Source organism: Phyllobates terribilis, unplaced genomic scaffold, assembly GCF_046119375.1.
Source record: "Phyllobates terribilis strain yellow unplaced genomic scaffold, ASM4611937v1 Scaffold_1__5_contigs__length_1240528914, whole genome shotgun sequence".
Lineage (NCBI taxonomy): Eukaryota > Metazoa > Chordata > Amphibia > Anura > Dendrobatidae > Phyllobates > Phyllobates terribilis.
In genome coordinates this window covers 490,980,446-491,008,208 of record NW_027362761.1, presented here as the reverse complement: position 1 = coordinate 491,008,208, position 27,763 = coordinate 490,980,446, and the positions used below count along the sequence as shown (strand labels likewise).

Here is a 27,763-nt window from a genome sequence, read left to right as displayed (position 1 = left end):
GTAGGCTAGCAGGCAGGTGGTAGATGTGTGCTCCCAGGTGAGCAAGCGAGAGTCTCTGGAATGGTAGGTGGTCACAACACGTGACGGCGAAGCCTCCAGGTAGGCTAGCAGGCAGGTAACAGGTGGGAGCTCCCAGGTGAGCGGGCAGGAGTCTCTGGAAAGGCAGATGGTCACAGCACGTGACGGTGGAGCCTCCAGGTAGGCAAGCAGGCAGGTAACTGATGTGCGCTCCCAGGTGAGCGGGCAAGCTGGTCCATAGACAGACTGACAGGAGTTGGAAGGCAGACCGTCGGACCTCAGGCTAGCAGGCAGGTAGCAGACGTGCGCTCCCGGGTGAGCGGGCAAGCTGGTCCTTAGACAGACTGACTGGAGTTGGAAGGCAGACCGTCGGACCTCAGGCTGGCAGGCAGGTGACTGGATATCAGGCAGGACAAAGACAGCAAGCTGGCAGGAATCTGGCAGGTAACTGGCAACGGGACCTGAGGGCTGAAGCACAGGTGAGACACAGTGCAAACAACATTGCTCGGGCACCTCCATTTTGGAGGAGGTGCCTTTTATATGGGAGGTCCTCCGGCAATTGGCCGGGGACTCCTTAGGACGGCGCGCGCGGTCCCTTTAAGAGAGGGGGAGCGCGCGCGCGCGCACCCTAAGCACACTGCCGGGGAAGGAGCGCGCGCCGGAAGCAGCGGGGAGAGCGGCGCTGGAGGACGCCGTGCCAGGAGCGGGGAGGTGAGAGGGACGGCGTCTCTGCCTAGAACGGGGCAGAGACGCCGATGCTACAGATAGTACCCCCACAGCCCACCATACAATATGATAGTATTCCCACAGCCCACCATACAATATGATAGTATTCCCACAGCCCACCATAAAATATGATAGTATTCCCACAGCCCAACATACAGTATGCTAGTCCCCCCACAGCCCAACATACAGTATGCTAGTCCCCCCACAGCCCAGCATAGAGTATGATAGTTCCCCCCACAGCCCAACATACAGTACACTAGTCCCCCCCACAGCCCAACATACAGTATGCTAGTCCCTTCCCTCACAGCCCAACATACAGTATGGAGTAAGTGAGGGAGCGCGAAACCGGTGGCTTCTAACTGCAGCACAGATGTTAATGGCACCAGCTGATACTGTTAAAGAGGTTGTCCACTACTATAGAAAATGCCTCAATGTATTTAAATGGTGGAAATAAGTGTTTTTGTAAATACCTTCTGTTGTGATTGTTGCCTGTGAGTGGCGCTATCGCTGACCGCTCACCAGGCATCACGTGACCCCCGGCTGCAGCCGGCTCTGACATCCGCTGATGTCAAGACAAGTTGCGGCTGCAGCCGGGCGTGACCTAATGACACGCTCCCTGCTGATTGATGGGCTGTGGGTGGGGTTTCCCCGCATGTCACAGCCCAGCACCCACCGCGAGCTTTCTCTCTCCTCTGCATTCATTGGGAAAGCGCGCTGTGGATGCTAGGCTGTGACACGTAGGGAAACCCCAGCCCATCAATCGGGGAGCGCGTCACTGGGTCATGCCCGGCTGCAGTCGCAACTTGACGTGACATCGGATGCCAGAGCCGGCTGCAGCCGGGTCACGTGATGCCTGTGAGCGGCCAGCTAGAGCACCGCTCACAGGCAACAATCACAACAGGGCATTATCTATAGTAGTGGACAACCTCTTTAAGTGTTGCTTTTGATGCTGCCGACGGCCAACCAACCCATCTGGCATTAGCCTGATGGTCAGTCCAGCCCTGACTATATGCATCTGTGTAACTGGCGCCCTATACTAGCCTTATCCATGTGCATTTATAATACTAGGCAACCACCCCCTCCATAAATGGTCGGTGTGTGAGGCTATGTGCCCACGATGCAGAAATGCTGCATATTTTTTACGCTTCTCCCTGGCAGGAAAAACGCATGCGGTTTTTACATGCGTTTTTCCCGCCAGGTAGAAGCGTTGGTCAAGCGTTTTTGCATGCATTTCTGCATGCGGGTTATCAAGCGCTTTTCCAAGCGATTTTAGCATAACTTGGAAAAGTGCTTGACAATTTGTTCACACTCTATAAATCTATACAACCGACATGGATTTATATAGTGTGACCAAGTTAATAGTTAAAAAAAAAAGAATAAGAATAGTAAAAAATAAAGATTATACTTACCTTCCGAAGTCCTCCCGTTGTTTTCTCCGCTCCGTCCGGTGTCTTGGGGGGCTCGCGGTGGTGTGAAGGACCTGCGGTGACGTCATTGAGTCATGTGTCAGGTCACATGATTCAATGACGTCATGGCAGGTCCTTCACAACACCACGACCCATACAGCAGACCAGATGGAGCGGAGAAAACACATCGGAAGGTAAGTATAATCTTTATTTTTTATTTTAAATTCTTTTTTTTACAGGTTCTATGGTACCCAGGTCTGGATGAGAGTCTCTTCTTCTCCAGACCTAGGTATCATCCGCACATTGAACTGTGTGATATCCGCATGTGCAGATGCAGTGATGCGGAGGTCACGCAGCCCAATGCAAGTCAATGGCGGCGATTACGCTGCGTGTCTGCAAAATTAATGGACATGCTGCGTATTTTTCCGCAATGATAATCCGCAGAGGAAATTTCCGCAGCATGTGCACAGCACATGTGGATTATCATTGGGGACCATGGGGCACGTATTACCAAGCGTTTTCGCTGCGGAAATTCCGTGGCAAAAACACTTGAAAAGCGCATAGTGGACACGCAGCCTGAGTGGTTGTTTCATCAGTATTTTGCACCTGTGCTGCCTCCGTCCTTATCTTGGGGGCATCCTGCATTGGATTAGCAATCTGACCTGGCGTTTGTAAATATGTTTGCCATTTTTCTGTGTTCTTTCTGCCCACAACCCCCTTCTCTCACTGTTAGAAATTGCAGCTGGAAGGGGGAAGGAGTTCTACATAGATCTCGAAGGCATGGTTAGGGGGAAAAGTATCTCAAGGAGGGCAAAAAAGAAAGTGTATAGAATAAGAGGGAAGTACCTGAAGTAACAATTGCAGGATAACTACTGAGCACCTCAAATACACATAGAGCTCACATCCAGCCTGTATTACTGGGAGAGTAAAATCCGAAGCTTGAATCAGGCTGCAAACTGTACGTCAGAGGGTCTGGAAATAGTATGGAAATTGTTGACTGAAACTGCATGAAAAACAAGTATTCTTTACTCAGCTTTTTGCTCTGATGTAATTGTGAAGGCTACAGCGGATCAGCGGTCAATGATTTTATGTGACATTATGTCATGAGACCACGGGGGGCCCAGGAGGTAAAAGTTTGTGTTTTTTTATGCAGCACAACGGGGGCATTAATAAGGTGATGTCTAATAGTGGGCAATCCTTTATAACTAAAAAAGAACCACTAAACTATGTAAAAAAATAGCTTTCCAATGTCAGAGGTGTCCATTAAGACCAAACCTATCTTTCTTAAATGGTTGGTTTCCTTAGGGTATGATCTGATCAGTGACGATCAGGTGCGAGACCCCATAAATCCCAACACTAGAATTGGTGCAAATTTATTTGCACGTCCCATGTTGTTGGCCAAGACCGTGGTCTGTAACCGTGGCCCGAGAACGGTCTCTTATCTGCCGCCATAGTTGTGGCAGGACGCACATTTGATGTCCCACCTGGCCGGCTACTCAGCAGAGCTGGGGATGATGGCAGGTAATAGGTGGTCCTCCGCCCCCGAGGGCACAGACCACCATCGCAGCCAATGGACGGGACATGTGGATTTCTATACTTATTTATGCATTAGTTTACAACTAAACTCAACATGAGCCTGTGCCAGCTTATGGCCACCATAGTGTGTGTGCAGCCTGGTGCAGCTCGTTGAGGTGTGTGACTATTACTACACAGCGTAACAGCCAAAACTCCTAGCGTCACTACATAACGACATCGGATCGTAAAGCGCCTCAGAGTCCCGCCGCCTCCCGCACATTGTGTCACCGCTACAGCTTCCAGCCAACCACTGCTCTTGTACTAAGCCTCCCCCACACGTTTGAGAGCTGTGATTGGTGGAACCCAACTGACAGTTACTAGCATGTCGCAGCCTGCGGCCGGAGTGTCTGCTGTTACCATGGCAGCGCTGTACTTCCGCTCCCTGGTATCCGGCCGTTACCTCCTCACTACAGCTGCTGCTGACAGCGCCAACTTTAAAGGTGGGTGACGGCGCGGTGCCCCCCAGAGCGGTGCCGTGCCCGGTGTGTACACAAGCATTGGGCAGTGAGCGGTTCTCGGTAGTCCGGCACTTGCCCCTCAGTCCTGTCATAGTAGTCCGGCACTTGCACCTCAGTCCTGTCATAGTAGTCCGGCACTTGCCCCTCAGTCCTGTCATAGTAGTCCGGCACTTGCCCCTCAGTCCTGTCATAGTAGTCCGGCACTTGCCCCTCAGTCCTGTCATAGTAGTCCGGCACTTGCCCCTCAGTCCTGTCATAGTAGTCCAGCACTTGCACGTCATATTGGGCTGAGCATCACTGCAGTGTCTGTGCGCCTCGGTGTGTGGTACAGGGCACATGCAGGGTGACCCCGTGCCATCGTGTGCCGCCACTCTGTGCTCCAGGGCGGTTTTACCATTATTAGTTGTATGTGAGTTAATTATACATATTAATTAATGAACAAAATAATTTGCAAGTAAAATTGTGGTTTATCAGCAAAACTGTGCATCTGTAAGGTCCTGTTCATTAAAGAGGTTGTCGACTACTGTTGAGACCCCTCTCACCTTCCGGGTCAGCGCCGCTGCTCCTTTCAGCCACCTGAGGTCCCCGCCAGTCTCACGGCTTTCCGTTTCCAGCGGGGGATGTCACTTGATAGCTGCTGCCAATCAGAGGCCATTGATCACCTGCAGCCTTGACGTTACATTCTGTCCTAGCCAGAAGAAGCGCGGTGTCGGTGTCGCTGGTCCGGTAGGTGTGTTTGCTGGTTTTTTTTAACATCCTGATGTACACTAGACCTATCGATAACATTTTTAAAAGTAGCAGACATCCCCTTCAAGATGATTTTACATTTAAAAAGGAAACAATAATTGATGCAGTAAATTTGCTAAAATAACGTATACTACCCGGTGCATCCTCCACTGCTGCAGCACTGCCTGTCTTTATTAGGTCCGCAGTGGTGATGTCCTGCAGGCAATCACTGGCCTCAGCAGTCTCACACGATCGTGCTAACATAACCACACAGGCCAGTGAGTGACAGTAACGTGCAGGTAGTGAGACCTGTATAAGTCATTTTTTTGTTTATTATTGCATCTACTATCTTTTTTATTTAATACTGGACCCTTTTTATTGAAATATACACCCCTCTACATTGAAATTGTAACACCAAGAAGGAAAAGTCATGGCAAGATGGAAATCACAGGATGGGTAGACATGATACTGACCTGCAAATGCTGAAAAAACGGAAACAAAAATTTCAAAACATTTCAGTTTATTCTTTATGGAGCATGAATGCCACATGCAGATATCCCCACACTTACAGTCTTGGCTATCCATGAGGTTATTAATGGTTGTCCGAGGAATGTTCTACTACACTAAATGCACTTGGGCAAATCAAGATCCGCTGCTGGCTGCTCCCTTTGCAATTTCTGACCAAAGATGTCCTAGATGTGCTCAATGTGAGACGACAAGCCTGGAGACGCTGCAGGCCATAGTAGCACGTTTAAGCTACACAGGCTGCTCACATTAGTGCGGGTGACATGCGACCTGTTGTTTGTGTTGACAAATGGCTCCAGAGACACTTTGGACAAATCGCTGTACCACTGGTTCCATAACCTAAACAAAGTGTCCCGGGAGCCATTTTCAAACACCATAATCCCAGGCCGCATGTTGCTCTTGCTAATATAAGCAGTTTGCATGGCTTAAATGAGCTTCCATGGCCTACATCGTCTCTGAACATGTCTCCCATTGAGCACATCTGGGACCTCATTGATCGGAAATTGCAAAGTGAGCTGCCAGCCGTGGATCTTGATGATTCAGTGAGGCAGAACATTCCTCAGACAAACATTAATAACCTCATTGATAGCATCCAAGACGTGTAAGTGAGGGGGTTTCTTTATGAGACGCTCATACTAGATATTGAATAAATCAAGATGTTTTTACAATTTTGGTCCCGAGTCTTCTAAGCTTTTATGCTAGAAAACTGGCGTAAAAAGCTTTTAAAAGTTCTGAAATTTTTGTGCAACTCAAGGATGTGAAAAAATGTTGCCACTTTTGATATTTTTCACATCATTTTTGCTCAATGGGACTTGGCAACCTCTGCTCCTCAAACTTACAATGAGCAGTGACGTTCCTCACGCCACAAATCACACTCCAGTCTCTGTGGTGAGGGGCAAACGGAGGCAAACGTCACTGCGCTCTGTTCGTGTCTGTTAATGAATCTGGCGCCTTGCACTCAACCTAGCTCCCTCGTCAAAACCGGCATATTTCTTTCCATTTTTTCATCATTTGCATATCATTGTGTCTATCCATCCTCTGATTTCCATAATTCCACAACTTATCCTTTTTGGTGTTGCAATTTCAATGTTGAGGTGTGTGTATATTTTATTACATGTATATTGAAAACGGGTGGTAGTTTAGGAGCGAGTTACTTGGCATCAGTAACATTAGGTTCCCAGCACCTGGGATTTGTCTGGCCCTCTCTATACCAAGTGATGAATTGTGTGCACCAGAATGTGAAGTAGTGGTCTGCTTGGAGCTGGGACCACTTACGCCTATGGTTTGTTTTTTTTGCATGAAAGAACATGATAGATTTGCTCCCTTGATCTTGCGGGGACTGATGATTGGCCTATTGGATGGTCACATCTGGTTTTGATTCTTGATTATATTCTTCCACATAAAAAGAAACATTTCTTGGCTCATGATCTGTGAACCATTTGTATCTCTTACATCTTCAGCAGCATAAGCGCCTATATCAGAATAGTGTTGTGATGTTTTGTGCAGATGTCTTCAGATGAGGAGAGCACTAGAAGTCCAGTCGTTCCAAAAGATTCAGATCACGGCAGCTCAGTCTCTTCAGATTTCCAGGTAACACAAAAGAAAATACTTGTCTCTTAAAAGTGAATTTCCAGTGATCTGATCCACAACACTCTGCACATGTCATAGAGACTGCAATAACCCATTCATAATATACAGAATTGATACCTTCCTAGTAATTAGAAGAGCTGTGGGGTTGTCAGATGAAGAAATCTACTTTTCAAAGCCCTAATTGGTGGGGGTTCCAATAGGACTCCCCAAAGAGAAGTATGAGAAGCCAGATCTGTATGGACAAAACCATGAAGACCTCCAAAATATCATAAACCAATGAAACAAGAACAATTAATGTCGCTCAACACAACTAATTACAAGTGGTTTCTCGAAATTCAGCACAAAGTGCCACTTTTAATGACAACTGCAGTTTTCCTATTACTCAACCACCTCATGACAAGTGTCTTTAGTACTAAGTAGAGCCCCTCTGGCTGTTATGACCTGCTGCAAATGTGATGCATATTCAGACACCACCTACTAGCAGCATTTTAGGGGAATCTTAGCACATTACTCATAGGCAATATCTTCCAGTTCACTAATATTTTTGGATTTGCCTGCTGCAACTGCACCCGCGCCCCCGGCACTTACTGAGAGCCGGCCCTTATGCTGCGCTGCTGTCAGTCAGTGCTGGGGGTGCTGTTACAGCCGCCGTTCTCTATATACAGAGCGGTGACTGAAACTGCGCCGGTTTCGCGCCCACAGCTGAATGCCGTATACTGCCAGGAGGAATACAGTTAATTTCCTCCGGGCAGCGGGACTCTTAAGTGCAGGTGCTGGGCAGGTTCAGGATACTAATAATCTGCAGATTAACCCCATAACTGCAGGTTAATAGCATTTTTTCATGTGACAGGTTCCCATTAACACAAGGCGGGAGGGATCTCTCTCCAATATGGAAGCTGCTAGTGATCTCTATCTGCAGGATCTTTTTTTCTCTTTATATACAAAGCACCTTGTTAAAGCAAAAGCTTCTAAAAATAAAAAATGCAAAACCAACATCAATGCTTGGAATGTAAAATCACTTGAGGTTACATTTTCTGAATTCCTTAATAAAGGTGAGTCAAGACGTTCACTACTTGTGTATCTTCGGCTGCTTGGAGCCTATTACTGCCGTCTGTCCCCACACCTGCTCCTGCACAGACCTGTACAGATTGTGTGACACAAATTTACTGGTGACATAAGTGATGTTTGTTAACACTGCACTTCTTGACCTTTTACTGTTAGATATTTGGCATTGGGTAAGTCTTAGAGACACAAACTTAAAGGGAATGTGTCACTAAGATTTTGCTACCTCATCTGAGAACAGCATAGTGTAGGGAAAGAGACCCTGATTCCTTCAATGTGTCACTTTTTTGTGACAACTGCTGCACCCAGTAAACTGAGTTTTCTCTGCTATAGACATGTAGCAAAGCTCACCCTGCCCACAACCCTAATTAGCAGATTTCTGTGTATATTGACAGTAAGCTGCTAATCAGTGCTGGGGACGTGGTTGGACCAGGAGACACATGGGAGCTAGTCTGGCAGTGACAATCTCCTGCTGATAAAACACTGTATTGAGACAGCAGCACACAGCCTAGTAAGTGATACACTGCTGAAATCAGGGTCTCAGCAGGTTTTGCCGTGTGATCTGAGGGCAGTATGAGGTAGGGGCTGATCGATTCCCTTTAAATTTGTATTCATTTTTGAAATGCTAAATTGCATGAAGGCGCCCATCAGCTGCCTCCTTTCAGAAAATATATGTCGGTATGGCAGTGCAATCTGATATTTACTCATCTTGTTTTATAATGCAGCAATTTTTTTGTTTATTTCAAAAGTGAGAAAGTGGTATAGCAGAAAAGGGGTTAATGCTTTCACTTCATAGGATTTATCTTGAGGAGCCCTGTCATTTGCAGCGAGAGGCTATGAGATGTGTGTTTCTGCTTGTCTTTTTTTTTTCTCTCCAGTCAGGGCTTCCGTCTTTCCTCCTTGTTAGGAGATGCTTTACTTTACTTGTCTCTACTTCACTAATGTGAACATGCTCTTGAAGGAAGGAACAGCCCTTTTCTTCTGCAGATCCTGCTGTCCTAGAAATGACGTCCATCTCCTGGTTTCATTACACGGTTAAGCAGCTCCTATTCTTCCGACTCTCTTGTGACAGGATGAATATGAGGAGCTTCTTCGCTATGCTGTGGTAACTCCTAAGTTTGGGCCTCATTTCCTCAGGGAGCATCAACTGACTGCTGAACAAACCACAAGTGACAGGTTTTCAAGTCCAAGGGAAGCCGCGCAAGAGACAATTCCAGGTAATATCAGGCAGGCGCGCATACTGCTATATGAACATACCTCTCGAAATATTACACGTCCATATTGTACTCATAAATATGATAGATAGCAGCAGAATCCATGTTTTTTATTATTTTTATCAAAATAATAGTTCAAACTTTTCAAAGATCATTAAGCTGGAAAAATTCCAAAGTAATACTTCCTTACAGGTAGACATGAGCTAAAAATCAGACTTAAGTAGGATACGCCAATGACCTGTGTGTATTGGGGGTCATATGATTTTGTTCTAACCGTCAATGTCTAGGAGAAGGAAGGATCAGGCATGTTGGATTTCAGTATGTCCTATAGGTTGTTTCTAATTGTTTCCGTCAGTGGCTTATTTCCCTCCCCATATTAAAATAAGCATATACTCTCAGCCAAGCCTGGCGTGCATGTTTATAATGCAGATGGAAGAAATCTGATAATCATCTCATCTATGGCCAGATTTTGTATTGGCTATTTTGGACTAGATCAATTTTTACAAAATTCCAAATTTGATTCTAGGCAATGAAAATCTCAGCAGAAACATTTGTATACAGGCTATGATATTGTATCAGATTAAACATGGCTGCCTTCTTTCAAAAACCAAAACATGCCTGGTGTAAAGATGGCACTAGAATGCAGATAACTACAGTGAGTTTGGACGTGTCGGATCCTTAACTTGACATCTTCAGTTGAGGGGAGGATTAGGGGACCCCACCCATACACACTAGACTGTCGACCAAACCCATTGATATCGGCAGATTTGGACATTGTTAGTCTAATGTGTATGGTGGTCTTAAAGGGAATCTGTGAGTAGGATCCTCCCTCATAAGCCATCTATATGGGCATGTAGGTCATAGGAAACTGAATAACATGATATCTGTAATCCGATGTCTTATTCCAGAGGCAGATTCTCATGCAGATCAGTGTCCGGCCCATAGCCTGGAACAGCTCATTTACATATAAGAAAAATATGTATTTCTCTGAAATAAGACATCGGATTGCAGATATCAAAGTATCGCTTTATTCAGCTTTCTAGAGAAGGTTGATTCTACTGACAGATTCCCTTTTAGTACGGTGCAGATATGTAGTCAGCAAAGAATGCTTTGAGATTTCAGCTTTGAAGCCTGAAGAAATTTAAATGCAGGTCTGAACATGTCCTAGTGATATATACTCAGTTGCTATGATAAATATAATCCAATAGGATATTTGTACAGGGTTTTCTTCATGAGAATTTGTCATGGACACAGGAGCTGCAATTAGTAATGGTTGAAATGACACTGTATTATACTACTATGATATACTCAACTCACTTACCCTGTAATGTTAAGATTTATAGGGATGCGTGCTCATTTCCAGTTTCTACTGTGCATTTTTTTTCTAATGATTTCTAAAGCTTGTCTTATGGCTAATATAAAATGTTCTGCTTAAATGTTTCTTTTTAGAGAGACCAGAATCTTCTTTAGAAGACAATCCCAGAAGTTCAGAGAGACCAAGTCCAAGAGAAAGTTCTTCTATTGAAATTGCTGAACATAATCCAGGTAGATATATAGGGAAATTAAAGGGATTGTTTCTTTTCATTAAAAGTTAATCACTGGCTGTAGGTTATTATAAAGAACAAACTGCTCTATATTCACCTTCACTGGGTTCCCAGACGAGGCTTGCTGCTGCTCCCGGTGTCTGGCATTGGCTGTGGCGCGGAGGTCATGCCAATCAGTTAGCTCGGCAGCTCTGGGCCCGGGGCGCTCCTGTGCGCTCGGCGGCTCTGGGCCCGGGGCGCTCCTGTGCGCTCGGCGGCTCTGAGCCCGGGGCGCTCCTGTGCGCTCGGCGGCTCTGAGCCCTGGGCGCTCCTGTGCGCTCGGCGGCTCTGAGCCCTGGGCGCTCCTGTGCGCTCGGCGGCTCTGGGCCCGGGGCGCTCCTGTGCGCTCGGCGGCTCTGGGCCCGGGGCGCTCCTGTGCGCGCTCGGCGGCTCTGGGCCCGGGGCGCTCCTGTGCGCGCTCGGCGGCTCTGGGCCCGGGGCGCTCCTGTGCGCGCTCGGCGGCTCTGGGCCCGGGGCGCTCCTGTGCGCGCTCGGCGGCTCTGGGCCCGGGGCGCTCCTGTGCGCGCTCGGCGGCTCTGGGCCCGGGGCGCTCCTGTGCGCTCGGCGGCTCTGGGCCCGGGGCGCTCCTGTGCGCTCGGCGGCTCTGAGCCCGGGGCGCTCCTGTGCGCTCGGCGGCTCTGAGCCCTGGGCGCTCCTGTGCGCTCGGCGGCTCTGAGCCCTGGGCGCTCCTGTGCGCTCGGCGGCTCTGAGCCCGGGGCGCTCCTGTGCGCTCGGCGGCTCTGAGCCCTGGGCGCTCCTGTGCGCTCGGCGGCTCTGAGCCCGGGGCGCTCCTGTGCGCTCGGCGGCTCTGGGCCCGGGGCGCTCCTGTGCGCTCGGCGGCTCTGGGCCCGGGGCGCTCCTGTGCGCGCTCGGCGGCTCTGGGCCCGGGGCGCTCCTGTGCGCGCTCGGCGGCTCTGGGCCCGGGGCGCTCCTGTGCGCGCTCGGCGGCTCTGGGCCCGGGGCGCTCCTGTGCGCGCTCGGCGGCTCTGGGCCCGGGGCGCTCCTGTGCGCGCTCGGCGGCTCTGGGCCCGGGGCGCTCCTGTGCGCGCTCGGCGGCTCTGGGCCCGGGGCGCTCCTGTGCGCGCTCGGCGGCTCTGGGCCCGGGGCGCTCCTGTGCGCGCTCGGCGGCTCTGGGCCCGGGGCGCTCCTGTGCGCGCTCGGCGGCTCTGGGCCCGGGGCGCTCCTGTGCGCGCTCGGCGGCTCTGGGCCCGGGGCGCTCCTGTGCGCGCTCGGCGGCTCTGGGCCCGGGGCGCTCCTGTGCGCGCTCAGCGGCTCTGGGCCCGGGGCGCTCCTGTGCGCGCTCGGCGGCTCTGACCCCCCCGGGCTCTCCTGTGCTCTGACCCCCGGGGCTCCTATGTAAATGGAGAACCCCACTCAGAGCATCTGAGCTCACTGACTGTCAACGTCACATCAGTGCCGCAGCCAAAACCAGACACTTGGAGCAGTGATGAGTCTCGTCGGAAGACCCGGGGAAGATAAGTACAGTGCAGTTTGTTTCTTTATTGTAGCCTGCAGATGGGGATTGGCTTTTAATAAAAAACAACTCATTTTAAAGGTAACCTGTCATGTATACAAACTCTATTAACCTTGGTGATATCTGTGAGAAAATAATATAAATAAGTGTCTAATCTTTTTTTTTTTTTTTTTTTTTATTTATGACCACAAAGGACCACTGGAATACACTTAAAAAATTGTTCCCCATTCTGTAAAAATTATATTTGTAGATTACATGTTTTTTTTGTTGTTTTTTTTTAGGGGGGGTGGGACTAGTAACAGCAATTTGGATTGACAGTGGCATTTTATTCTTTTTTTTTCATATATTTGACATATTATGACTCCAATAATGACTTAAAATACCTTTTTGCTGGGGTATTTCAAAATATAAATATTTTTATTTTAATCTTATTTGCCTTGTTACTGGGGCTGCTTTATTAGCCTCAGTTACAGGGGAAATGGAGGCCGCTGGCATAGCAGAGTTGTGTGGGTCTCCTGTGACCCAGCAGCTCCTGCTCCCTCCCTATACAGAGCCATCTCATGACTGCTGTGTATGTATTGCTGCATGCACAGTGCTTGAGAAGGCACAAACAGTAGTAATCCCCCGCTCCCGCAGCTTCATGTTCACGTGTAGCTGTGCTACTATACAGTGACATTTTAGATTGCCAGTGCAGAGTAGGAGCGGGACCTCTATGTCTGTGGGTGGTCCAGAAGCGGGTTAATTAAAATTGTAACTGTACTGTCAACAAACTTTGCATAAGTCAATGCTAGAGGTGAATATAAGAAACTGTGTAATATATCTTATTGGAGAATTCAGCTTCTTTCCACACTTATCAGCCATTTCTTCTTCTTCTGACTCCTGAACTTGTCATTCACTCTGTAACCAAACAGATCAAATTTGTCTTGCTCAGACCGGACAGACTGCAAGCTCACTGTGGTGTAAGGCTATGTTCCCATGTGTTGGGTTTTTTTTACGTCACAAATCTGCAGCAAAACTGATCTTTGGCAGGAAATAAGCTGCCTCAAAAATGCAGGTTTTGCCGCATTTTTCGATGCGTTTTTTCACTGTCCTTCTGTCTCTATTTATGCATGTACATAAAGTTCTGTGAAAAAAAAAGAAGCCCATTCTATTTTGCCATCAAAAACACTGAAAAGAAACGCTGATGCAAATTTTGGTGCATTTTTGATTCGTTTTTTTCACCACCCATTACTTCCTATGTGTGAAAAAGCGCTGAAAGAAGTGACATGCTCTATTTTACAAAAAACCCAACCAAGCCACAAAATACTCAACAAAAAACAAACATGATGTGTGAACAGAGAATTCTGGTTTCTCATAGACTGTGCTGGTACTGCAAAACGCAGCTGAAAATTTGCATAAAAATCTGCAGCAAAAAACTCTGAAAAAACACATCATCTGTGAACATAGCCTAACGTGACACAGCCCATCACACTTTGTGGAAAGGGTAGGGGGCAGGATGAGAGTGGAGCAGGGAGAGGAAGCGAGCAGAAAGACATATACAGTACAGACCAAAAGTTTGGACACACCTTCTCATTTAAAGATTTTTCTGTATTTTCATGACTATATAAATGCTACATTCACACTGAAGGCATCAAAACTATGAATTAACACGTGAAATTATATACTTAACAAAAAAGAGTGAAACAACTGAAAATATGTCTTATATTCTAGGTTCTTCAAAGTAGCCACCTTTTGCTTTGATGACTGCTTTGCACACTCTTGGCATTCTCTTGATGAGCTTCAAGAGGTAGTCACCGGAAATGGTTTTCACTTCACAGGTGTGCCCTGTCAGGTTTAATAAGTGGGATTTCTTGCCTTATAAATGGGGTTGGTACCATTAGTTGTGTTGTGCAAAAGTCAGGTGGATACACAGCTGATAGTCCTACTAAATAGACTGTTAGAATTTGTATTATGGCAAGAACAAAGCAGCTAAGTAAAGAAAAACGAGTGGCCATCATCACTTTAAGAAATGAAGGTCAGTCAGTCCGAAAAATTGGGAAAACTTTGAAAGTGTCCCCAAGTGCAGTTGCAAAAACAATCAAGCTCTACAAAGAAACTGGCTCACATGAGGACCGCCCCAGGAAAGGAAGACCAAGAGTCACCTCTGCTTCTGAGGATAAGTTTATCCGAGTCACCAGCCTCAGAAATCGCAGGTTAACAGCAGCTCAGATTAGAGACCAGGTCAATGCCACACAGAGTTCTAGCAGCAGACACATCTCTTCAACAACTGCTAAGAGGAGACTTTGTGCAGCAGGCCTTCATGGTAAAATAGCTGCTAGGAAACCACTGCTAAGGACAGGCAACAAGCAGAAGAGACTTGTTTGGGCTAAAGAACACAAGGAATGGACATTAGACCAGTGGAAATCTGTGCTTTGGTCTGATGAGTCCAAATTTGAGATCTTTGGTTCCAACCACGCAGAAAAGGTGATCGGATGGACTCTACATGCCTGATTCCCACCGTGAAGCATGGAGGAGGAGGTGTGATGGTGTGGGGGTGCTTTGCTGGTGACACTGTTGGGGATTTATTCAAAATTGAAGGCATACTGAACCAGCATGGCTACCACAGGATCTTGCAGCGGCATGCTATTCCATCCGGTTTGCGTTTAGTTGGACCATCATTTATTTTTCAACAGGACAATGACCCCAAACACACCTCCAGGCTGTGTAAGGGCTATTTGACCAAGGAAGAGAGTGATGGGGTGCTACGCCAGATGACCTGACCTCCACAGTCACCAGACCTGAACCCAATTGAGATGGTTTGGGGTGAGCTGGACCGCAGAGTGAAGGCAAAAGGGCCAACAAGTGCTAAGCATCTCTGGGAACTCCTTCAAGATTGTTGGAAGACCATTTCTGGTGACTACTTCTTGAAGCTCATCAAGAGAATGCCAAGAGTGTGCAAAGCAGTCATCAAAGCAAAGGGTGGCTACTTTGAAGAACCTAGAATATAAGACATATTTTCAGTTGTTTCACACTTTTTTATTAAGTATATAATTCCACATGTGTTAATTCATAGTTTTGATGCCTTCAGTGTGAATGTACAATTTTCATAGTCAAGAAAATACAGAAAAATCTTTAAATGAGAAAGTGTGTCCAAACTTTTGGTCTGTACTGTAGATTGTGCTGAGCTGTCTAACAAGTAATTTACCTCACCGCAGAGTTGTTCACATCCAGAGAGCTCAGTACTGCTGTATAATTTCCTCCATGCTGCTGCAGTTTGTCTCTTAATGCTTAAAAGTAAATGAAGAGCAGGAATCCTTCTGTATGTTGTTATGTGTACGGGAGAGATCACAGCAGCTAGTCTTCTTCCACCAGCTCAGAGTTGATTGGAAATTAGTGACATGGTCTGCAGAAGAGAAAACTGGTGAAAATGCAGGCTACAAGTCATATAATGGCCAGGTATTCTGTTATCCCTCATGTACATAGACAGAACAGCTTATTCTGTTAAGTTACTTGAAAGTAAAATTAACCTTTAAAGGGAATCTGTCGGTAAGCTCAACCCTCCTAAGCCATCTATATGGGCATGTAGTTCATAGGAAGCTGAATAAAACGATACCTTGATATCTGCGATCTGATGTCTAATTCTAGGAATCCATTTTTTTCTTAATGTATAAATGAGCTGTTAAGATCTATGGGCCGTACACTGATCTCCCTGAGAATCTGCCTCCAGAGCTTATAAATGAAAGAGGATGTTACCAGTGAGAGACATCTACAGTGGGGAAAATTTTCAATGTTTGCAATTTTCTCCACTGTAGGTCAGGAGAGCAGATTGTCAGTCATTACATGTCTCACACTGGTAACAGCCCATTTAATTTAAAATGGAGGCACATTATCAGGGAGATCAATGTCCGGCCCATAGATCTTAACAGCTCATTTACATATTGAAAAAATGTGGATTTCTTTGGAATGAGACATCAGATTGCAGATATCAAGGTATCATTTTTTTTCAACTTTCTATGACTTGCATGCCCATATAGACGGCCTAGGATTGATGTTACTGGCAGAAGCCCTTTAATTTCATATTTCGATAGATCAGACTTTTACGATAGCAGCTCTAATTTTTTTTAAATTGTTAAAAATGTAGGTAAAATTATTATTTATTTATTTATTTATTAATCCATTTAGATCCTGTGATCGTTACATCACTTGTTCTTTAGGCTATGTGCCCACGATGCAGAAATGCTGCGTATTTTTTACGCTTCTCCCTGGCAGGAAAAAACGCATGCGGTTTTTACATGCGTTTTTCCCACCAGGTAGAAGCGTTTGTCAAGCGTTCTTCACTTGCATTTCTGCATGCGGGTTATCAAGCGCTTTTCCAAGCGATTTTAGCTTCACTTGGAAAAGTGCTTGACAACTTGTTCACACTATATAAATCCATGCAACCGGCATGGATTTATAGTAGTGTGACCAAGTTAGTTAAAAAAAAAGAATAAGAATGGTGAAAATTAAAAAAAAAAAAAAGTTTATACTCACCTTCCGATGTCTTCCCGGTGTTTTGTCTGCTCCGTCCAGTGTCTTGCACTGCTCGCGGTGGTGTGAAGGACCTGCGGTGACGTCATTGAGCCATGTGATGGGTCACATGACTACCCGCGACATCCCCGTAGCCTCTGCTGATTAGTGGTCACCTGACGTCATTAGATTTGGCACAATGCCTGCATGACATCCTGGGGCCTACTAATCATAAGAGATGCTGAGGATATGACCAGTAGTAGGAGGCTCGCATTGCTCTGGACCTGCAGATCTTTTTGCTCAACTCTGATGATATTGCATCAATATTACAGATACTGATAGTAATACTGATCAGGGCTGTGGAGTCGGTAAGCCAAACTTCCAACTCCGACTCCCTCATACACGGCTCATGTTTAAGTGATAAATTTACTGTAGCACAGATTCATCTCAGCTAAAAGTCTAGACCCTTAGATCAGGAACAGAACAGACATTTATAGGACATTTCATAACTTTCCCAAATTCTTATGAAAAAATATTCCTCACAAACTGCATTGAACTACAGTACCCAATTTATTATATATTTTAGGAATTGGAGTTGGTCCATTTTATACCGACTCCGACTCCACCAAAATGGACTCCGACTCCACAGCCCTGATGGGTCTGTTCTAGCGAGGAAGTGACAGCCTGCTTGAAAATAGGTTGTTATACCAATGCAATGCACCCTGCGTACACGCCAGTATTTTATACATTTAGTGTAGACTTCAGTTGGTGCCTTCTAGCTCCAAACCTGAAGGAAATAGTGCAACCTGTGTTTTTAGGATGCACACGTTTTTTTTTTTACTCCTTACACCTGATAAATTCACATTCTACTGGTGATGAATTGTCCTTTCCCATTTATTACATATGCAATCATTTGCATTCACTCTATGGGCAGACAAAGATCTACAATGATATCCTTATTGACACTGAGAATACTTTTTTTTCCTATTCTAGTTGAAGAACCTGCATTCCCAAGAACCTTTGCATCGGGTATGGAGGCGTTTTCTCCTGTTCACACAGATGAACTGTCTCTCCATGGCTCATCCTCTTCTGCGTCTGGTAGATCCCAGACAGAACGGATCCAAGTAACACAGCTGCCTGTCTCTTCTGAAAGCATGCAGCAGGTTGAAGACTTACTTGATCTATGGAGCGGTAACCTAAAGGTGGATAGATTTATGCCTAATGTGGGGGTGCTTGTAGTCTGCACAGACTTATTTTTACTTTAGACCTTCAGACTTTATTTGTTAACATCATCATCATTAGCATTTCTAGGCATCTTTATAACCTTGCACACCTTGTATAACATAGCTGTTCAAGGCCACTAACTTAGGCTGCTTTGCCTGCTGAATAGTATAACTTCTCATGGTTACAGATATATTAACCCCTTAATGCTCTTTCACGTATTATTATGTCATGGATTGTTTCAGGGTGTTTGTTAAACAGGGCCGATGTTGGCCATGTTGCATAGCTTGCATCTGCCTTTAGCAGCAGAGATCAGTTCTACATCCAGTCACTTCTGTTAACGTCTTAAATGCCGCTGTCAATGACTGATAGTGGCACTTATGCACTGTGATCCGGCCATGACATTTGTTCAGGCATTCATCTCTTCCATTGCAATGTGATCACTTTGACAGCCTGGGGCCGGCTGAAAGCCCCTGTGCCTATCACGTGATTTTCCCTGTGACTTCCAGTTTGTGGTGGGCATCATAGGAGATTTGTTATTTTACTATAAACCGCAATACTGGGCCAAGAAATATCTGAAGACACATTTTTCAAATAATTTATGCACTGATAAGATGAGCTACTCTTCACAGACCAGAAGGATGGGCCCGTGGCTTGATCAGTAACAGGCACAGACCTCCACTTCCACTCGCCAACAAGGTGGAGGTGGGTACTGCTATGGGCTGATATTAAAGATGAGCTAGTTAGACCTTTTCTGGGTGAAGATAAACTCAAAATAAACTCCCAAACCTACTGCCAGTTTTTAGAAGACAGGAACTGGAAAAACTACATCTTTCAAGAACACCATGAATGTTATGCAGGACAATGGTCCATCGCATGCACCGAAGTCTCCACTGCTTGACTGCCAGTAAAGGCCTTAAGAGGAACCTATCATGTCTGATAACGCTATTTACCTTCAGATTTAGAGTTAATAGCATTATGGTGGTTCCCGACTGCAGTACTGAAAGTGCAACACCCAGGAGCTTTCAGTCATGCACGAGTGCTCAGAGCAATTACAGTAACCGCTCACAGCACTGAGAGGGGACTGTGATCTGGGCACTCCTGCATGACTGAAAGCTGGTGACTCCTGGGAGAATTAAAATTAATTTTCTCCCATGTGCCGCACTTACAGTACTGTGGCCGGACACCTTCATAATGCTACTAACCTGCTGATTAACCCATGCAGTTTAATAGCATTATTGGACCTGGCAGGTTCCCTTTAACCCCTTACTGACATCTGACGTACTAATACGCGTCTGTGCCCTGGGACTTAATACCCAGACCCGTATTAGTACGTCATGGCGATCGCGCGCGCACACAGGCTGTGCGGGCGCGATCGCCGCCGGGTGTCAGCTGATTGTCACAGCTGACACCCGGTACTATGTGCAGGGAGCGGTCCTGCACCGCTCCCAGCACATTAACCCCCGCGATGCTGCGATCGAAGTCGATTGCGGGGGCAAGGGGAGGTGATCGGCGATACTCACCTCCTCTTCCGGCTTCCAGCGCAGTCTGCAAAGGCTTCCCGGGTGTTGCCATGACGACCCGATGTCGTCATGACAACATCCGGGTCACCAGAGAGCAGGAAGATTGCTTGGACATGCGCAGTGCATCTCCAAGCAATCTTCACACTGTGCACTTCTGACAGCCTTCATGGCATAGGGATGGTGCTCCATTCCTGTGCCATGCAGGCGATCAGAAAAAAAAAGTGAAAGTCCCAGAGTGGGACAAAGTAATAAAGTGTATAAACTGTGTGAAAGTGGGAAAAAAAAAAAAGTGCAAAAATATTATAAAAAAAAAAAAAAAATAATACACCAAAAATAAAAATATAATGTACCCATCAATAAATATTATTATAAAAAAAATTTAAAAAAAACAATAAAAGTACACATATTTGGTATCGCCGTGTCCGGAACAACCTGACCTATAAAACTGTCCCACTAGTTAACCCCTTCAGTGAACACGGTAAAAAAAAAAAAAACGAAGCAAAAAACAATGCTTTATCACCATACCGCCAAACAAAAAGTGGAATAACACGCGATCAAAATGACGCATATAAATAAAAATGATACCGCTGAAAACGTCATCTCGTCCCGCAAAAAACAAGCCACCATACAGCTCCATCAGCCAAAAAATAAAAAAGTTATAGCTCTCAGAATAAAGCGATACTAAAAAATATTTTTTTCTATAAAATAGCTTTTATTGTGTATAAGCGCCAGAACATAGAAAAATGATACAAATGTGGTACCGCTGTAAACGTACTGACCCGAAGAATAAAGCTACCTCATCAATTTTACCACACGCGGAACAGAATAAAAAAAAAAAAAAAAAAACAATTCCTGAATTGTTGGTTTTTGTTTATTCTGCCTCCCAAAAATCGGAATAGAAAGCGATCAAAAAATGTCACGTGCCTGAAAATGGCACCAATAACAACGTCAAGTCATCCCGCAAAAAACGAGCCGTCACATGACTGTCTGCCAAAATCTTGAAAAATTATAGCTCTCAAAATATGGCGATGCAAAAATTAGATTTTACAAAAAATGCGTCTTTTAGTGTGTGACAGCTGTCAGTCATAAAAACCCCATATGATTCTGGCATTGATGTAATCACACCGACCCGAAGAATAAAGTCGTCTAATCACTTATACCGCACAAGGAACGGCGTCAAAAATAAACTCTTGGGTTAGGATTGGGCTAGGGTTAGGGCTGGGTTTGGGGCTAGGGTTGTGCTAGGGTTAGGGCTGGGGTTGGGATTTTTTTCAAAAGTAAGAAAAAAAGATGACGATATGGCGACTAGTGTTGAGAGCAAGTGCTCGCTACTTGAGTTTGCATCGGGTGCTCTGGTATGCATTGAGTATCGTGGGTATTTGAGTGACATGCTCGAGTCTCTGCCCCATATGCTTCGCGGCCAAAAAACTTTACGGGGATTGCCTGCCATGCACGAGCGATCCCCGCATATTTTTTTTTGGGTGTCTAATAACCGTGAAACATGCGGAGCAGGGACTCGAGCATGTCACTCGAGCACACGCTGTACATGGTGCATACCTGAGTACCCGATGCAAACTCAAGTAGCGAGCACTTGCGCTCAAGAATAATGACAACTTATTCAATATGATGACCTAATGTAAACAAATAATGTGCCGTACCTCTGGGTTCAAAATGTTCACTATACACCTTAATAAAATCCTTGAGGGGTATAGTTTCCAAAATGGGGACACTTGTGGGGGAGCTCCACTGTTTAGGCACATCACGGGCTCTCCAAACGCGACATGGTGTCCGCTAACAAATTGAATGGAAAATCGGCTCAAATTGTTAGCGGACGCCATGTTGCGTTTGGAGAGCCCCTCTGTGCCCAAACTTTGGAGCTCCCCCACAAGTGACCCCATTTTGGAAACTAGACCCCCCAAGGCACCTTTCTAGATGCATAGTGAGCACTTGGAACCCCCAGGTGCTTCACAAATTGATTCGTAACAATGAAAAAGTGAAAAAAAAAATACTTTTTCATTTTTATGAATCAATTTGTGAAGCACCTGGGGTTCCAAGTGCTCACTATGAATCTAGATAGGTGCCTTGGGGGGTCTAGTTTCCAAAATGGGGTCACTTGTGGGGGAGCTCCAATGTTTGGGCACACAGGGACTCTCCAAATGCAACATGATATCCGCTAACAAATTGTTGGCTCAAATTGTTAGCGGATATCATGTTGCATTTGGAGAGTCCCTGTGTGCCCAAACATTGGAGCTCCCCCACAAGTGACCCCATTTTGGAAACTAGACCCCCCAAGGCACCTATCTAGATGCATAGTGAGCACTTGGAACCCCCAGGTGCTTCACAAATTGATTCATAAAAATGAAAAAGTGTTTTTTTTTTTCACTTTTTCATTGTTACGAATCAATTTGTGAAGCACCTGGGGGTTCCAAGTGCTCACTATGCATCTAGAAAGGTGCCTTGGGGGGTCTAGTTTCCAAAATGGGGTCACTTGTGGGGGAGCTCCAAAGTTTGGGCACAGAGGGGCTCTCCAAACGCAATGTGGCGTCCGCTAACAATTTGAGCCGATTTTCCATTCAATTTGTTAGCGGATACCATGTTGCATTTAGAGAGTCCCTGTGTGCCCAAATATTGGAGCTCCCCCACAAGTGACCCCATTTTGGAAACTAGACCACCCAAGGCACCTATCTAGATGCATAGTGAGCACTTGGAACCCTCAGGTGCTTCACAAATTGATTCATAAAAATGAAAAAGTGTTTTTTTTTTTTCACTTTTTCATTGTTACGAATCAATTTGTGAAGCACCTGGGGGTTCCAAGTGCTCACTATGCATCTAGATAGGTGCCTTGGGGGGTCTAGTTTCCAAAATGGGGTCACTTGTGGGGGAGCTCCAATGTTTGGGCACACAGGGACTCTCTAAATGCAACATGGTGTCCTCTAACAAATTTAACGGAAAATCGGCTCAAATTGTTAGTGACACCATGTTGCGTTTGGAGAGCCGCTGTGTGCCCAAACATTGGAGCTCCCCCACAAGTGACCCCATTTTGGAAACTAGACCCCCCAAGGCACCTATCTAGATGCATTGTGAGCACTTGGAACCCTCAGGTGCTTCACAAATTGATTCATAAAAATGAAAAAGTGTTTTTTTTTTTCACTTTTTCATTGTTACGAATCAATTTGTGAAGCACCTGGGGGTTCCAAGTGCTCACTATGCATCTAGAAAGGTGCCTTGGGGGGGTCTAGTTTCCAAAATGGGGTCACTTGTGGGGGAGCTCCAAAGTTTGGGCACACATGGGCTCTCCAAACACAACATGGCGTCCGCTAATTATTCAAGCAAATTTTACAATCAAAAAGTCAAATGGCGCTCCTTCCCTTCCGAGCCCTGCCGTGCGCCTAAACAGTGTTTTTTCCGCAAATATTGGGTATCTGCGTGCCCAGGGGAAATTGCACAACAAATTTTGGGGTCCATTTTTTCTTGTTACCCCTGTGAAAATAAAAAAAAATTGGGTCTAAAGTAACATTTTTGTGAAAAAAGTTAAATGTTCATTTTTTTCTTCCACATTCAAAAAATTCCTGTGAAGCACCTGAAGGGTTAATAAAGTTCTTGAATGTGGTTTTGAGCACCTTGAGGGGTGCGGTTTTTAGAATGGTGTCACTTTTGGGTATTTTCTGTCATACAGACCTCTCAAAGTGACTTCAAATGTGATGTGGTCCCTAAAAAAATGGTTTTGTAAATTTTGTTGGAAAAATGAGAAATCGCTGGTCAACTTTTAACCCTTATAGCTCCCTAACAAAAAAAAATTTTGGTTCCAAAATTGTGCTGATGTAAAGTAGACATGTGGGAAATGTTATTTATTAACTCTTTTGTGTGACATATCGCTCTGATTTCAGGGCTTAAAAATTCAAATTCTGAAAATTGCAAAATTTTCAAAATTTTCGCCAAATTTCCGTTTTTTTCACAAATAAACGCAAGTGATATCGAAGAAATTTTTCCACAATCATGAAGTACAATATGTCACGAAAAAACAGTCTCAGAATCAGGGGGATCCGTTGAAGCGTTCCAGAGTAATTACCTCATAAAGTGACAGTGGTCAGAATTGTAAAAATTGGCCCGGTCATTAACGTGCAAACCACCCGCGGGGCTTAAGGGGTTAAAGGGTATATCCGGGACTTTATGAAAAACAAAAAATGTGCCTAAACGCTAACAGACAGGTAGTTGCCTCATACCTGTCTGTTGTGCACGGCGCCGTTGCCTTTGCTGATGTCATGTCGACAGAGCGGTGACTTCTTCTCCTCCCTGCTCTGTTGATGGGGCATGACTTCCAATGTCATGCTGATTGACTGTCTGCTCCTCCAGGTAGGCAGCGGGAATCCTGCTGTCAATCAGAATGATGTCGGCAGTCCTGTCGTGTCAACAGAAAAGAATCCGCCGTTCTGTCAGCATAACGTCAGCTGAGGCAGCTGAATCGCTGGCAGGAGCGGTCTGTTCCGGTGAAGAACGGCACCAAACACAACAGGTAGGTAGAAACTACCTGCCTGTTAGTGCTTAGGCACATTTTTTTTGTAAAGTCCCAGATATCCCTCTTAAATATTAAAGAAAAATGACACTGACTCTTCCTGACCTAAAACCTATTAAGAACTTGTGGGCCCTTCTGAAACTGGAAATTTACTTTTTAGTTACCTCACTGAGCAGTGCCTGGGAGGCTGTGGTTGGTGCTGCCTAGAAAGCCTCCATGGTGGAGCTTATGACCGTTAGTGAAGAGAAGGGGGCTATATTCACTTAGACTATTTTTTAAATGTCAGAAATGTATTTTTTACACTTTCAGTTATTTAGTTATTCTTCTCACTTTAACAGAAGAAACTTAAACAATTGAGATGGGAAAATTTACTTTCAGCTGTCCAATAATTCTGCACAAATAGATGTACTAATAAAGACAAAACCTCACTTTTACTTTCTGAAATATTCAGGTTTATTAACCTTTTGGATTGAGTGACTGTAGACAGTTTACACGCATTTAACATGTCATTCTTCATAGTTAACGATCAAAGAGTGTAGGAAAGCTTTCTCTTGCTCTCACAACCGATCCTTCACTAGGTGTCGGATGTGTTTTTAGGTTTTTTTTTTAATCTTTTCTTCACTATTGTGATGACAGCTAATTAAAAAAACCAACCTTATAATTGCCACATAAACAAGACGAGTGTAAATAAATAGAAATGAATCAGTTAAAAAATAATTAGAACAACTAAATTGATAAATACTTTATATTCCCAAGGAACCCCTTTAACCTTTTTCTGGACGCCTTACAGGCTTCTTCTTTTTGAGGTATTCGACCGTGTTTCTTTGAAACTTCTTTTTTGGAAGGTGGCCTTCCTTGTAGCCATCTCTTTTATTAACATGGTTTTGGAGCGGGCTGCTTTCTCTATCAAATCCCCCTTTCTAATTCTTCACTAGGATAGACTACATTATGTCTCGTGCCATCCTTTTTCCAAAAACTTGTGTCAGCCATCCATATCATTATGGATTGATGTAGAAGATGACGTGCTGCCTTATTTTTGCCCTTCACCCTCCAGTCCCCGGGGGCACTGCCTACGTCGTTTGGATCTGTTCAGGGCAGTTTGTGCTTACTTAACCAACAACAACCTCCATTCATAAGAAAGATCCCCTCCAACCTGAATATGTCCAATCACGAAAAATAGAGGGAGCAACAGATCTAAATAATTTTATATAGCAAATTTTATTAGAAAAATATGTTAAAAGTAGTTATACAAATATTGAAGTATACATGAAAATAGGACGTGGCACAGCACAAAAGCAGCCGGAGACCAGTGAGCAAACCTATACAGCGGTGTAACCTCACCCCTAAGTCTCAGATATGGAAACAGTAAATGATAATGTCAGTTCTATAATCTGCCCTATGATCACCATAATAGATCAGAATATGTAAGTATGGATAATAGGAGTATAAACAATGTAGTTATATGAATACATCAATAGGCATAGTTAAGGAATTCATTACCTGTAGACATGGTGGGTGGCCGTGAATAGGATACTCACTTGCAAGTGCTGAAACAAAGAGATTTTTTATTACTGATGCAATATTTAATTAAAGGCTGCATATGTGAATGGCCAGTCATTTTTTGTGCATGTAGCTTCTTTATATGGTGTGTTCGTGCAGGAAGCACAACAGACTCTAATCCTTATTTTGGGCACATAGGGCCGGGGTACAATCCTATCACCTGCTCTAAGAGCTATGATGCTGGATCACACTAAAATGCTAAGTGTGTGTGTGCGCGCACGCGTGTGTATAAATATTTATTTAATTTTTTTTTTTTTTTTTTAGACAAACGTGTTGGCGGAACTGAAAAAATGGCGGCTAACAATAATCGAGAAGCACCAGCTGGAGATGAAAAAGCAGAACGAAAAGCATACAGAGCATATTAACCACATGAGCAACCAGATAGACAGCCTGCAGGCTCTTAATCAGACTTATGAAGCCTCTGTACATAGAAAAGATGAGGTAATTTTTTTTTTTCTAAATTATTAGGACCTCCATACACATTAGGTAGCTGTGGAATGAACAATCTTTCACCTGACTGCGGTCTCTCCAGCTCCCCCCCCCCACACACACACAGGATCCCTGTGCTCGGCGCCCCCATGTAGAGACACTACAGACCTATATGACAGCAGCTTATCTTTGACGTCACAATTCATAAAGCCAGCTTTATTTGAACTATTTGACGAGGGCAGTGTAAAATCAGAGTTGCAAAAGTGAAGTGGAAGAAAACTTGCTAATTTTTGATGCCAGAAAACTAGCACAGAGGCCTTGCTAAATCCCCTCCTTTATATTTCTATACTCACATATATACATATCTAATGTAAACCAAAATGTATTGACGCTGTTATTAGGTAGACATACTTTTACATGAATGGTACAAGGTGATGTGGACGCGGGCGGCTCATTTATCTTAGTCTTGACATGGCACTGGTGATTAATGTGTTCTCAGTGCGATCTGTCTCTGGATGAGCACATTTGCAGTGAGTGTCTAGAACATTTCACATTCTCATAGACACCTGGGGATGACACTTGCTTTGTGTTTTCTTTAAATATTTGAAGAAAATAAAACATGATTTTTATACACTATTTGATCCGCAACATTGATACACTCTACTCGAGTGCAGTGATTTCATATTTTGATATGGTAGATAATTGTCAATGTATTTTTTTCGTGTGAAAATAAATAAAATGCATATACACACATACAGTGGTGTGAAAAAGTGATTACCCCCTTCCTGATTTCTTATTCTTTTACCTGTCTGTCACACTTAAATGTTTCAGTTCACAAAACACATTTAAATATTAAACAAAGATAACACAAGTAAACACAAAATGCAGTTTTTAAATGAAGGACTTTATTATTAAGGGAAAAAAAATCCAAACCTACAGGGTCCTGTATCAGGAAGATATCAGGAAGGGGGCAAACACTTTCACACCACTGTACATATATACATTAATAACAGGTGTTGGCAACTTTTCTAAAAACTGTAACAGTGACTGGGGCAAAAGAGCACAAAGTCACAAACTTATTACACAAATACAGTTTGCACCACATTTTGCACCTTTTGATATAAACTGGAATAGAGGGAGGGATGAATTCTCCATATAGAGTACAATCAAAGGGTATTAGGAGTTATAGGCAAAAAAGAGAGGGATAGGTCATGTGAAACTGCCCAGCACCCAGGTCTTAGAGGGGTTGTCTTTTTTTTTTTTTTACATACTATAGTCCCCAGTAGGAAATAAAAATACATATTCCCTCTCACACTGGCAATATTCCAGCGATGTCTCCACCGAGTTTCCTGGGCTCGTGTAGCATTGCCTGCAGTACTCATGTAGCATAATAATCAATGGTCGCTAATGGCCTGCTTCACTCACACTTCCTGCAAATGAACCTTGGACGTCCTAAGGAAGTGTGAGATCTGCAGCTCTTTAGTGGTTGATGCTTTATTTTTTTTCCCCCTGTGTTCACTGCAGCCAATGTCATATGAGCCCTTGGAAAGCCGACGCCGATATCGCTGTAACCGCACTAATGCTGGAGACAAGTATGTGCAATGTTTATATTACTCTGGGGAATATAGTATTTAAAGAGAACCTGACAGCTCACACATGCTGCTCGATCCCCGGG

General features: G+C 44.8%; 1 protein-coding gene across 5 annotated transcripts in view; it reads left to right on the top strand.

Moving 5' to 3' along the window:
* The first annotated feature begins 4,034 nt into the window (after positions 1–4,034).
* Positions 4,035–27,763, top strand: part of POC5 (POC5 centriolar protein) — a 55,984-nt gene continuing 32,255 nt past the window's right edge. The window contains exons 1-7 of one of the 5 annotated variants that reach the window (XM_073680118.1): positions 4,071–4,165; positions 4,678–4,909; positions 6,941–7,024; positions 9,224–9,303; positions 10,750–10,845; positions 17,836–18,044; positions 25,924–26,100. In XM_073680118.1, the coding sequence (XP_073536219.1) occupies positions 6,951–7,024; positions 9,224–9,303; positions 10,750–10,845; positions 17,836–18,044; positions 25,924–26,100 (636 nt within the window). In that variant the 5' untranslated portion in view covers positions 4,071–4,165; positions 4,678–4,909; positions 6,941–6,950. Of the gene's footprint in view, positions 4,166–4,677; positions 4,910–6,940; positions 7,025–9,158; positions 9,304–10,749; positions 10,846–17,835; positions 18,045–25,923; positions 26,101–27,763 lie in introns of all 5 variants that reach the window. The other 4 variants (XM_073680100.1, XM_073680109.1, XM_073680123.1 and 1 more) reach the window with 4 other exon arrangements.